Raw genomic sequence first — 13510 nt, 5'->3', positions numbered from 1 at the left:
GCCATAGATCATCAAGCCTATTTAAGTCAAAACTGCAGCTAGGCCACTCAGGAAAATTAAATGTTGTCTTGGTAAGCAACTCCAGCGTATATTTGGCCTTGTGTTTTAGGTAGTTGTTCTGCTGAAAGGTGAATTTGTCTCCCAGTGTCTGTTGGAAAGCAGACTGAACCAAGTTTTCCTCTAGGAGTTTGCATGTGCTTAGCTCTATTCCGTTTATTTTTAGCCCCCCCCCCCCAAAAAAAACCTAGTCCTTGCCGATGACAAGCATACCCATAACATGATGCAGCCACCACCATGTCTGAAAATATGAGAGTGGTACTCAGCGATGTGTTGGATTTGCCCCAAACATAACACTTTGTATTCAGGACATACAGTTAATTTATTTTCCAACATTTTTGCAGTATTACTTTAGAATATGCTTACTTACAAGCCTTTAACCAACAGTGCAGTTCAACAGGAGTTAAGAAAATATTTACGAAATAAAATAAAGAATTTGAAAATAATAAAAAGTAACACAATAACATAACAATGAAGAGGCTATATACAGGGGGTACCGGTACCAAGTCAGTATGTGGGGGTACAGGTTAGTTGAGGTAATTTGTACATGTAGGTAGGGATGAAGTGATAATGAACAGCGAGTAGCAGCAGTGTGCAAAACAAATGGAGGGGGAGGTCAATGTAAATAGTCCAGGGGCCTTGGGGGTAGAAATTGTTAAATTCTTAGGGATAGGCACTAGCGGGACACCAGCCGACAACTTCCGGTGAAATTGGAGGGCTCGCAATTCAAATAAACAATCGTAATATTAACCATTCATGAATATATAAGATACTTGTATCATTTAAAAGCTTACATTCTTGTTAACCTAACTGCGTTGTACGATTTACAATAGGCTTTACGGCGAAAGCATACCATGCGATTGTCTGAGGACGGCGCCCCACATCAACATATTTTTCAACCAGCACAGGCTTCATAAAATCACAAATAGCGATTAAATAAATCACTTACTTTTCAAGATCTTCCTCTATTTGCAATCCCAAGGGTCCCAGCTACAACATGAATGGTCGTTTTGTTAGATAAAATCCTTCTTTATATCCCAAAAAGTCTGTTAGTTGGCGCCATCGATTTCAGTAGTCCACTCGTCCAACATGCAGACAAAGGAGTCCAAAAAGCTACGGCTAAACTTCATCCAAACAAGTCAAACGACGTTTATATTTAATCCTCAGGTACTCTAAAATGTGAAAACTATAATATTTCATACGGAAAGTAGTATGTTCAATAGGAAAGCAAAATTAGTAAGCACGCCCTCTCCATCGTGTGCCGAAAGACTGATATTGTTCCGGTGCTCTCTTCACCAAAGCTCAAAATTCTTGCTTGTTTAAAAAAAATAAAGACTGTTGACATCTAGTGGAATCCATAGGAATTGCAATCTGGAAGACGGAATTACATAGGCCCCATAGCTTTCCATTGTAAGAGCCTGGGACCTAAAGAAAAATTCTGGTTGGTTTTTCTTCGGATTTTCGGATTTTTTCTTCGGATTTTTCGGATTTTTTCTTCGGATCTTCGGAAACCAGATTGTGGCACTGCTCATTTCCATAGGATACCTGATGATTAACTATATTTCAAGTTTAGAAGTCAGAACCCATCAGTTGTAAACTTTCATTCATAGGCTAGGTTGTAGCAACCTCATGACGGGTATAGGGAACATTTGTGACCCGATTCAGGAAACTAGGCGAGTCATGACTTCACTGTTTGAATGTAAAAAATGTGTGATCTCACTTTGTTTACCTAATTAGCTTTATTGTTTACCTAGCTAGCTACATGTCTTAAGCTAAAGTGTACTGTTAGCTAGCTAACGTTAGCTGGCTGGCTCCCTGGCGGACATTGTTATTCGTATCTCAGAGCAGTTTGCTTTTCTAGTTAGAGCCTAATGTTAGCTAGCTAACATTGAACCTGGTTGGTTAGCTCCCAGCACTCTGTGCCATTGTTAGTGCTGTGTTCATTGTTGTTAGCTAGCTAATGTTAGCTGGCAGGCTCATTAGTTAACATTTTGTTACGTGTGATCTTACACTTTGTTTACCTTGCTAGGTTCATTGTTTGCCTAGCTAGCTAGCTGCATGTATTAAGCTAAAGTTTACTGTTAGTGTACTTGCGCTGTGTTCATTGTTGTTTAACTAGCTAACGTTAGCTGGCTGGCTAGCTGGTTAGCTAACGTTACTTGACGTGTGTACAACACCCGTTGAATATGAAATTGTTGCCAGAAGAGCTGGTTAGGCTGTTTGCATGTCATTCATAGATAAACAAATCATCGGCCAGAGAGTCAAGTGTGCGCTCCAAGAGAGAAAAGAGATGGGTGGGGCTTAAGCTTAAGAGTGTGTGAACGATGCTGAATGGGTGTAGACAAAGAAGAGCTCTTCACTAGATATCATAACATTTGAAGGTCATTAACTCAAAAGTGAGTTTACAAGTTGATCAACTTTCAAAGCAGAATTACCCTCCCATTGTTCCTCAAAAAAAAAATTTTATTATTATTTTTTTTCACCTGTATTTAACCAGGTAGGCTAGTTGAGAACAAGTTCTCATTTGCAACTGCGACCTGGCCAAGATAAAGCATAGCAGTGTGAACAGACAACAACACAGAGTTACACATGGAGTAAACAATAAACAAGTCAATAACATGGTAGAAAAAAAGAGAATCTATATACAATGTGTGCAAAAGGCATGAGGAGGTAGGCAATAAATCGAATAACTACAATTTAGCAGATTAACACTGGAGTGATAAATCATCAGATGATCATGTGCAAGTAGAGATACTGGTGTGCAAAAGAGCAGAAAAGTAAATAAATAAAAGCAGTATGGGGGGTGAGGTAGGTAAATTGGGTGGGCTATATACCGATGGACTATGTACAGCTGCAGCGATCGGTTAGCTGCTCCGATAGCAGATGTTTAAAGTTGTTGAGGGAGATAAAAGTCTCCAACTTCAGAGATTTTTGCAATTCATTCCAGTCGCAGGCAGTAGACAACTGGAAGGAAAGGCGTCCAAATGAGGTTTTGGCTTTAGGGATGATCAGTGAGATACACCTGCTGGAGCGCGTGCTACGGGTGGGTGTAGCCATCGTGACCAGTGAACTGAGATAAGGCGGCACTTTACCTAGCATAGCCTTGTAGATGACCTGGAGCCAGTGGGTCTGACGACGAACATGTAGCGAGGGCCAGCCGACTAGGGCATACAGGTCGCAGTGGTGGGTCGTATAAGGTGCTTTAGTAACAAAACGGATGGCACTGTGATAAACTGCATCCAGTTTGCTGAGTAGAGTATTGGAAGCTATTTTGTAGATGACATCGCCGAAGTCGAGGATCGGTAGGGTAGTCAGTTTTACTAGGGTAAGTTTGGCGGCGTGAGTGAAGGAGGCTTTGTTGCGAAATAGAAAGCCGACTCTAGATTTGATTTTGGATTGGAGATGTTTGATATGAGTCTGGAAGGAGAGCTTGCAGTCTAGCCAGACACCTAGGTACTTATAGATGTCCACATATTCTAGGTCGGAACAGTCCAGGGTGGTGATGCTAGTCGGGCGTGCGGGTGCAGGCAGCGAACGGTTGAAAAGCATGCATTTGGTTTTACTAGCGTTTAAGAGCAGTTGGAGGCCACGGAAGGAGTGTTGTATGGCATTGAAGCTCGTTTGGAGGTTAGATAGCACAGTGTCCAAGGAAGGCCAGAAGTATACAGAATGGTGTCGTCTGAGTAGAGGTGGATCAGGGAATCGACCGCAGCAAGAGCAACATCATTGATGTATACAGAGAAAAGAGTCGGCCCGAGAATTGAACCCTGTGGTACCCCCATAGAGACTGCCAGAGGACCGGACAAAATGCCTTCCGATTTGACACACTGAACTCTGTCTGCAAAGTAGTTGGTGAACCAGGCAAGGCAGTCATTAGAAAAACCGAGGCTACTGAGTCTGCCGATAAGAATATGGCGATTGACAGAGTCGAAAGCCTTGGCCAGGTCGATGAAGACGGCTGCACAGTAATGTCTTTTATCGATGGCGGTTATGATATCGTTTAGTACCTTGAGCGTGGCTGAGGTGCAACCGTGACCGGCTCGGAAACCGGATTGCACAGCGGAGAAGGTACAGTGGGATTCGAGATGGTCAGTGATCTGTTTGTTGACTTGGCTTTCGAAGACCTTAGATAGGCAGGGCAGGATGGATATAGGTCTGTAACAGTTTGGGTCCAGGGTGTCTCCCCCTTTGAAGAGGGGGATGACCGCGGCAGCTTTCCAATCCTTGGGGATCTCAGATGATACGAAGGAGAGGCTGAACAGGCTGGTAATAGGGGGTGCGACAATGGCGGCGGACAGTTTCAGAAATAGGGGGTCCAGATTGTCAAGCCCAGCTGATTTGTATGGGTCCAGGTTTTCCAGCTCTTTCAGAACAAATGCAGAGAATGATATACCATTTTGTACCTCTGAGTCTCTACTTTTATCCAATGTAAAAAAATAAAAATACAATTTAAAATGTTGCTACATAAGACCAAATCCAGGTGTTGAGTCACATATGAGTATCATGTAGTAACCTAAACTTATCGATGTTACATTGAACTGGGTGATATGCTGTAATAGAAATAAGGCCATGCTCATGAACAAAAAAATTGTTCTGCCTTATCATAAACAGCACTGACCTCCACTGGTTTGCATGGTACTGGATACATTTGTTTTCAGCAATAGTCAGGTATTTTGTTGGAAACTAACATTTTGTTAGACTTGGGGTGATCAGATATTATGAATGGAGTTAAACACAAAAAAGTTATGGGCTGAATTTAATTACTGATTTTATTTATTTTCTAATTTTATCCACCCTACTTCAGATGAGTATGTCCATGGGTAATACAATTCCATCTCCTGCCATTCCTAGGTCCTGTATGTGAATTATAATACAGGTAATGGCAGTTGCACTTTGGCCACTAGATGTCTGTATTCTGCTTCTGATTCAGTGGTAGGCTTTGTGCAACAAAAGGGCATGACATTATTAGTTATCCTTTGTGACATCACAGAAGTCTGAGACACTTCAGTTGACACAGTGGCAGTATTTCACTGATATGTTTTCCCCACACCAACCAGGTAGGTTTTTAGGGAATTCTCAATATGGACCCATGTTGGTAGATAATCAATTCTCTCCATAATTGATCACCATTCTGCGCACTTCCTGCTTTCATTATCTCAGGCTAAAATGAATTTATATTTTCAGGGATACATCCCTCCACCCCCTCCCCAGGAATGGCGTTGCCCAGCTTGCAGCACTATGTGGACAGGTTGATGTTTGAGGGCCAGTGTGCAGACTGTGCGTTGGTGAACGTCAGTACCCGCAGAGTGATGGCGGCCACTCCAGGGGGATCACTGGAACATCTGACCCGGCGGGAGATTAGGAGGATACTGTCTTAGGAAGAGAGAGGCCATCCAGACCCAGGGAGTGAGCCTGGGGGGTCTGCGCTGTGCCCTGGTGAGGGACAACATGGTCACCCCAGGGGAGAGGTCAATGGACCTGCGCACCAAGCACAGGCCCAGCCGGGGTGTGGCCGTGCGCCGGACACGCCATCTCCTCCTGGTGCTCCTCGGCAACAGGGGGATCAGGAGCGGATTCCTCAACCACAAGGCCTATCAGATGGCTGCATGCCTTCGCAACGCAGGATCATCACAACTTGCTTGAATTTACAGCTTACCTGTATGTACTGCTTACCTGAACTCCTGCTTGGGAGGACATTCCTGTGTCATGGACAGTATGTGATTTTTGACAGAGTAAACTGAGTTGAAACTGTCTAAAACATTCTATACTGTGTCCTGTAGTTAGTGACATATTTGTGCTTCTTTAATTGTGTAGTGACCTAGAATGCAGTGACCTAGTATGCTTGTCAAGTACACACGAGTCTGTATGGCCAGGTCCCACATTGTCATTACAGTATTACATGGTCAGCCACAGACCAGGATAAACAGGCAATGTGACAATAACTGACAAAAAGGCAGTTAAAAAGGTTAAGTGTCAGACACTCAGTTTAACAAGTAATAGGTAAAGTATGCCTGCTGCTTGGAATACTAGACACCAATAGCAGAGTAAATACGTACCTTGTCAAGAATCTTGGAGAAATGGTCACATATTGCATTTATAACTTGCATAATAGCATAAACAGAGTCTAAGGTCAATAATATACTTTCAGAACAGAATGTATTAGAGACGTGAACAATTAAGTAAGAAATGTGACTCATGCATGCAGTGCCTGAAATTAACATCAGGTAGAAGAAATAAAAAAGGACATATGCTCAAAATATGACTTCAGCCCATAGCGTTTGACAAGGTGTTTGTCTACATTGGAGTGCGCTTACAAGTAACCAGCTAGCTCAGGTTGACACTGTACTGGTTATTGAACTTAATTGCTTTGAACTATTCTCCCCACATTGTCTGATACTACTGCGCTGTTGGAACTAGGAGCATTTTGCTACACCCACAATAATATCTGCTAAATATGTGTATGTGACCAATAAAATTTGATTTGATAAATTCACACACTTCTATTGGAAAGTTCAGTTATGAAAAACCTGTTTGGGTACTCACATGACCATGGGTGTAGTTGGCTATAGCTGACTGGAGGGATTAACTGATTCCAGTAACTAAGCGCTATAGTAAAGTGGATTATTAACAACCCTATTCTGCTCAAGAAGCAGGACTGCACTGCAGTTACCACCATAACTTCTCTACACTAACAATCAGAGCACAGAATGACCATGGCTGGCCTGCCTTAATTTCCTGACGTCAGAGGGGGAGTTTACAAGGGGGCCCACAGAGCACCCCTGCCTAACTGGGATGGAGCAACAGAGAGGCCGCCTCCTCACCAGCCTCTTCCTTTCCCACAGTCAACAGGAAGACTGAGCCGAATCAGAGTGGAAACCAGACAGAGAGGACCCAAACACTCAGGAGAAGGAGGACGTCTCAAAAGCTTCCAATCCAGCACAAAAAAACGAGAAGTCTGAAAGAAGGAATGAACATAAGGAGTAAGAATCACAGAGAGGTGGAGAAACTCCAGTTAACGTCTCCACACAACGTCGAGGTGGAGAAGTCAGACAAGAAAAGTTCCAAATACAGGGAGGGGTAGCTTCCAATGCAAACTACAAAGGAAAAGCAGAGGTTGTCTAGTATGGCTGGGCAAGTATCCAAGAGCTCAGCACAGCGACTCAGCCGAGACCTGACCTGTTCTATCTGCCTGGACCTCTTCAAGCAGCCTGTCTCCCTGCCCTGTGACCACACCTTCTGCCAGGCATGTATCGCTGGCTACTGGACGGGCCCCAGAGGCCAGGTCCAGGGGGGGTCCGGATCCTGTCCCCAGTGCAGGAAGACCTTCCCTGGCCAGAGCTACCGGCCCAACCGCATAGTTGGTAACATAGTGGAGAGCTACTGCCAGGGCCTGGAGGAAAGAGAGGGGCTGCTGGGGGACACGGGGGTACCAGAGAGGAGCCTTGCTCCTGCTCCTGCCCCGTGCTGTGGCCGGCACCGAGAGGAGCTGAAGCTCTACTGTGAGGAGGACCAAGAGCTGTTGTGTCTGGTGTGTGGACTCTCTCAGGAGCACCGGAACCACAACATGGTGTGTGTCCAAGAGGCACAGCAGAGATACAGGGTAAGTCCAAATTCTATTTGACTTGTGTTGCCTTGTTACACTCTTACATTTTTCAAAGAATGCTAGTAAAAGGCTTAGCTCAGGGTTAAAAAACAACTAAATCAAGGGTCCCAGTTGTAGGGGAAATTGAAGACAGGTGGTGCTATGGACTGAGCAGTAGAATTTTGCTTGGGAGGAATTGAAGCAAAAAGTTGATTTGATCAAATGTTGCACAAAAAAAACTAAGTGACTTGGCATCAACAACTACAATGTCAATGATTTGTTACATCACTTTACGTGTCACATTTTTCTGTAAGACAAACTGCTCATTATTCACCCCACATTCTCTTGTTAAGAGTTGCATCTGGCTTTTTTCCCATAACATTCATATTCCAGACTCACTCCAAGAGCAGATTACTGTATTTACTGTAAGGCCTGGTGTAGAGAACAGAAGGCTGATGCTGACTTAGAGTCATGCTGCTGCTTTTTTCTGGCCATCCAGGCGTCTCTCAGCAGTTCCATGGACTCTCTGAAAGGGGAGCTGAACACGGCCCTGCAGTGTGAGAGAGAAACTGAGGACGAGGTCAAGAAGCTCAAGGTGAGACGCTCTAGTATCTACAGCTTGTAACAATCTGTACATTGCACTTAAACCTTGAATGTCTCATAAACCTTGACCCTCTCGAACTAACTGCCATTGCCCGCCCCCCCCCCAAAAAAAAACCCACCCCACACACTTTCTGTCCCCCCAGGAGCACACGGCAGACCTGAAGCAGCGCATCGAGGCCCAGTTTAGCGACCTGCACCAGTTCCTATACCAGGAAGAGAAGCTGCTGCAGGTGAAGCTGAAGACAGAGGAGCGCAGGGAGCTGATCAGGCTGGACGAACACAAGGCCCTGCTCTGTGTGGAGGTCTGCCGTCTGCAGAGGGCCCTGAATGAGATCGAGGACAAGCTGAGGGAACAGGACCCCTTTACATTGCTGCGGGTGAGAGACAGGGTAATTCTAGGCTGGTGGAATTTCACATGAGAAGTAACTCAATGAACCTCCTTGATGGGGGAATGTGAAAAATATGAGTTTTACACTGAAAGGTTTTAGGTTAGATTTTATGTTATTTTGCTTGTGCTGTTTGAAAATGATGTACTGGATGGGAGGACAAAACTATCTTGCACACTTCTAGACATTTATATCTGCTGTAATAAGTTAGTAAGTAACCATTCTAGACATTCTACAGGAAGGTCTTTCTGATAGCAATGAGTAGAGTAGTACTTCATTGATCGCAACTTGGGAAATTCACTCAGCATCATCCTTGATAAGGACAAGACCCTTATCAATGACAAACACATACAATACACACAATGGCCCTCCAGAGTGCAGGGAAGAACCCTTCAGGGTGGAGCACAGGCAGGATGTGGGCCCATGACCTCACTCCTGGTCGATGGTGAGGATAAGGAGATTATAGGGAAAGCAGGCTCAGACCCAGGGACTTTCCCCCAACCACTGGGAGATCCCAGAGGGCCGGGATAGCGTGAGCTCAGACACTGATGTCATGTGAAAAACTGCTTTCTCTCTTTTTACCCAATGCCAAAACTAATCAGCACACTCTCCCCTCTGTTTTTCCTGTCTCGTCCCAGAATATCAAGACCCTGGTCCAGAGGTGAGTGTGTGATGGGACGTTTTAGATTGTTATTCCATAATGGAGTTTTCATGTTTCTGATATGTATTGTCTGAAGCTTGTGTTGCCTTTGGCAGGCCGACGCCCAAGTTTGAAAAGCCTACTCTGACGGCCCCGAGCCTGTGTGAGGGTCGGTTCGCAGGGCCCCTGCAGTACCGAGTGTGGAAATCACTGAAAGGAAGCATCTACCCAGGTACTGTAAGGCATTAACCTTTACAGTGGAGGCTTGCTGAGGGGAGGAAGGCTCATAGTAATGGTTGAAATGGAGTCAATGGAATGGTATCAATCACATGGAAACCACGTTTGATACCATTCCAATGACTCCATTCCAGCCATTATTATGAGCTGTCCTCCCCTCAGCAGCCTCCACTGAACCTTTAGTAGAGTGACTGACAATAACAGCAGTCAGGAGCAATAATTCAGGAGCTTTCGGCAACTATTTGTCCTCTGCAACATACATGAATTGCCCAGAAATGACTACTTGACAGTTGTTTTGTTATTTAAAATGTAAAGTTGAAACTGCTACTGAGAATTATATTGTATTCACATTGTAACGCGTTGTATCTGTGTTATGACATGTAAAATCATGCAATACCTAACTTGACCAACTTATTTTCCCTTATTCTCAGTTCCGGCCGCCATCACCTTGAATTCGAGCACAGCCAACCCCTGGCTTAGCCTGACCTCCTCCCTCACCTGTGTCCGCTACCAGACCTTCAACCACTCTGTCCAGGACAACCCCAACCGCTTCAATGCTGCATTGTCCCTGTTGGGCAGTCAGGGCTTCACCCACGGCCGCCACTACTGGGAGATAGAGGTCTACAGCAGCACTGTGTGGACCGTGGGTGTGGCTAGAGAAACTGTATCGAGGAAGGGAGTAATCAAAGCCTTGCCGGCCAATGGCTTTTGGACCCTGTCCCTGTCCTATGGAATACAGTACATGGCCTGTACATCGCCCCCTACTGTGCTTTCACTGGAGGAGCCTCTGGCTAGGATAGGTGTATATCTGGATTATAAGAGGGGTCTGGTGTCTTTCTACAATGCAGAGAGCATGACACATCTCTATACGTTCCGTGAAACCTTCACAGAGACGTTGTACCCCTACTTCAATCTGGGATTCCTAGATAAAGTGCATGAGAATGAGCCCCTCAAAGTTTTCCTTCCTAAAATCTGACAGCCGCGGCACTCGCAAAGCCTGAGGCCATCCTTACACTGGTGTGGTGCTAAAACACCCTAAAACAACTGACACAAAATACTACCGTCATATTGTTTGAGATGTTCTAGGCCAACTGTAAATAATATATTTTTTAAATGGAATCTTGATGTGGGCCAGAGCTTCACCATCAAGGTTTGTTAAATGTATGTATGCGCAATAACCTTTTGCAGTATTACAGTGTAAATTGTACGTGACTGGCGTTAACAGAATGATGAATACAACATTTCCTTATCGTGTACAATGTACGGCAGTTTAATATTTTGAGACAAAAATGCGGCAACTATTTTAATATGTAATCTTTAATGCATAATAATAATCTTTTAATGAATTTTGGATATCATCAGTATTACAAACGTTCACCTCACGATACTGTACCATTCAAAATAAATAATAATTGTTTTGTGTCTCTGTGTTGAAATAGAACCTGTTATTTGATCTGGACAGTCTCAGCACAAACAGTAACAGGCATTAACACACTTCTGCATGGTGGATCTGTGCATATCAGAGCACAGGAAAGAGGAAACTCATTAAAACCTCTCTGGGATAGGCGGGACGCTTGCGTCCCAACAGCCTGGGAAATTGTAGAGCGCCATATTCAAAAAATATATATAAAGTCAAACTTTATTAAATCACACATATAAGATACCAAATTAAAGCTACACTCTTTGTGAATCCAGCCAACATGTCAGATTTCAAAAAGGCTTTTCGGTGAAAGCATAAGATGCTATTATCTGATGATAGCAAAATGTCAACAAGAGAGTGTAGCCTATTTCAACCATGCTGGCGCTACTCAAAACGCAGATATAAAATATAAAACATGCATTACCTTTGACGAGATTCTTTTGTTGGCACTCCAATATGTCCCATAAACATAACAAATGGTCCTTTTGTTCGATTAATTCCGTCCATATATATCCAAATTGTCCATTTATTTGGCGCCATTGTACCAGAAAAAAACAGCGTCCAATTTGCACAAAGTCACGACAAAATATCTAAAAAATTACCTCTAAACTTTGCCAAAACATTTCAAAGTACTTTTGTAATACAACTTAAGGTATTTGTAAACGTTAATAATCGATCAAATTGAAGACGGGTCAATCTGTTTTCAATAGAGGAGATCAAAACACTCAAGCTACTTTTCAAATCTTGCTCAACTATCAAACAAAAACAAAAGACGTCACTCTACTTCCTGGTGTTTTTCTTTGTCATTGTTCAAATGAATAACCTTAAACTTTTTCCATACACTGGCGACATCCAGTGGAAACAGTAGGAACTGCGGCTATAGTGATTAGAATTCTGGCTTTCCCATAATAACTCATTGAACAGAGTGACTTAAAAAAAATAAGTTAGTCCTCAGGGTTTTGACTGCTATATAAGTTCTGTTATACTTATAGATATGATTCAAACAGTTTTAGAATCTTCAGAGTGTTTTCTATCCAAATCTACTAATATCTTATATGCATATCTTATGCATATCTTATATTCTGGGGATGAGTAGAACGAAGTCGAAATTGGGCACGCTATTTTTCCCTAAGTGAAAACTCTGCACCCTATCCTAAAGAAGTTTTAAGAGGTAATTTGAAAAGAGTTTTCTGTGTAGGTGTGTCAGTCTTTCTTCCTGTGATCCCTTTGGCTTAACCTACATTGAACCGAGCTGAGTAATGCGTCAAAATTATTGGAATAAAATTGATGGACCACGTCCGAGACATCCCTGACAAATCAAGAAAGAGCGGGAGAGAGCGAGCAGTTTAAACCTGCACAGTCATTTTTTTGTGTGTACCATTAGCAGTAGCACTTTGAGGAAAACATTCTCATTCCACCATGCAGGCTGATACAATTACATGCAGGCTGATACAACCCACACACATCAGGAGTGGTCCCGTGTGACTCAGTTGTTAGAGCATGCCGCTTGCAACACCAGGGTTGTGGGTTCAATTCTCACAGGCGATCAGTATGAAAATGTGTCTTGAATATTTGGACAAATTCACTTTCAGTGTATTGAAGTAGTATTTTTTGGTCCCATATTCCTAGCACGCAATGAATGCATCAAGCTTGTGATGCATTTGCAGTTTATTTTAGTTGTGTTTCAGATTATTTTGTGCCCAATAGAAATTAAATGGTAAATAATGTATTGTGTCATTTTGAAGTGCCTTTCATTGTAAATAAGAACATAATTTGTTTCTTAACACTTCTACATTAATGTGGATGCTACCATGATTTAGGATAACCATGAAGGAATCATTAATAATGATGAGTGAGAAAATTAAAGAATGATAAATATCGTACCCTACAAAAAATGTTAACCTCCCCTGTTATTGGTAATAGTGAGAGGTTAGCATGTTTTGGGGGTATAATCTTTGTGCCTCTAACTTTCACACTCATTATTCAGGATTGATTCAGGATAATCCATGATAGCATCAACATTAATGTAGAAGTGCTTGGAAACATATTCTATTCTTATTTACAATAAAAGTGACTCCAAAATGACTGTCACGCCCTGACCTTAGAGAGCCTTTTTATGTCTATTTGGTTTGGTCAGGGTGTGATTTGGGTTCGGCATTCTATGTTTTTTTTTCTACGATTTTGTGTTTCTATGTTTTGGCCAGGTATGGTTCTCAATCAGGGACAGCTGTCTATCGTTGTCTCTGATTGGGAACCATACTTAGGTATCCCTTTTTCCCTCCTTTCGTTGTGGATAGTTGACTTTGTTAGTGGCACTTAGCCCTGTAAGCTTCACGGCTGTTTTTTTAGTTTGCTGTTTGTTGGCGTCATTTTCTAAATAAAAGGAATATGTACGCTCACCACGCTGCACCTTGGTCCACTTCTTACAATGGCCGTGACATGGACACAATGCATTATCTCCATTCATTTCTATTGGGCACAAAATAATCTGAAACACAACCAAAGTAAACTACAAATGCATCCAACAAGTTTGTAGAGTCACAAGCTTGATGTAGTAATTGTGCGCTAGGAATATGGGACCAAAT

The 13510-nt window shown here is 43.0% G+C and overlaps 2 protein-coding genes across 2 annotated transcripts; both read left to right on the top strand.

Annotated features, from left to right (window-relative positions):
• Positions 1 to 5008: 5008 nt before the first annotated feature.
• Positions 5009 to 10929, top strand: LOC129815137 (zinc-binding protein A33-like). Its single transcript, XM_055868552.1, has 6 exons — positions 5009 to 7657; positions 8139 to 8234; positions 8386 to 8619; positions 9267 to 9289; positions 9385 to 9500; positions 9937 to 10929. Exons 1-6 carry the CDS (start codon positions 7145 to 7147, stop codon positions 10479 to 10481), a joined length of 1527 nt encoding a protein of 508 aa, XP_055724527.1. The 5' UTR covers positions 5009 to 7144; the 3' UTR covers positions 10482 to 10929.
• Positions 5271 to 5700, top strand: LOC129866833 (profilin-2-like). Its single transcript, XM_055939779.1, has 2 exons — positions 5271 to 5352; positions 5420 to 5700. Exons 1-2 carry the CDS (start codon positions 5271 to 5273, stop codon positions 5698 to 5700), a joined length of 363 nt encoding a protein of 120 aa, XP_055795754.1.
• Positions 10930 to 13510: the final 2581 nt, after the last annotated feature.

The sequence above is a fragment of the Salvelinus fontinalis genome, chromosome 2 (assembly GCF_029448725.1).
Source record: "Salvelinus fontinalis isolate EN_2023a chromosome 2, ASM2944872v1, whole genome shotgun sequence".
Lineage (NCBI taxonomy): Eukaryota > Metazoa > Chordata > Actinopteri > Salmoniformes > Salmonidae > Salvelinus > Salvelinus fontinalis.
This window is presented reverse-complemented; position numbering and strand designations above follow the sequence as displayed.

What these genes read in the sequence shown, in the direction of transcription:
- LOC129866833 (XM_055939779.1), top strand. Translation starts at nt 5,271, where the DNA reads ATGGCGTTGCCCAGCTTGCAGCACTATGTGGACAGGTTGATGTTTGAG. An exon ending in CTGTGCGTTGGTGAACGTCA is followed by an intron (nt 5,353 to 5,419) that starts GTACCCGCAGAG and finishes GCGGGAGATTAG; the next exon opens with GAGGATACTGTCTTAGGAAG.
- LOC129815137 (XM_055868552.1), top strand. Translation starts at nt 7,145, where the DNA reads ATGCAAACTACAAAGGAAAAGCAGAGGTTGTCTAGTATGGCTGGGCAA. An exon ending in AGGCACAGCAGAGATACAGG is followed by an intron (nt 7,658 to 8,138) that starts GTAAGTCCAAAT and finishes CTGGCCATCCAG; the next exon opens with GCGTCTCTCAGCAGTTCCAT. An exon ending in ATCAAGACCCTGGTCCAGAG is followed by an intron (nt 9,290 to 9,384) that starts GTGAGTGTGTGA and finishes TGCCTTTGGCAG; the next exon opens with GCCGACGCCCAAGTTTGAAA.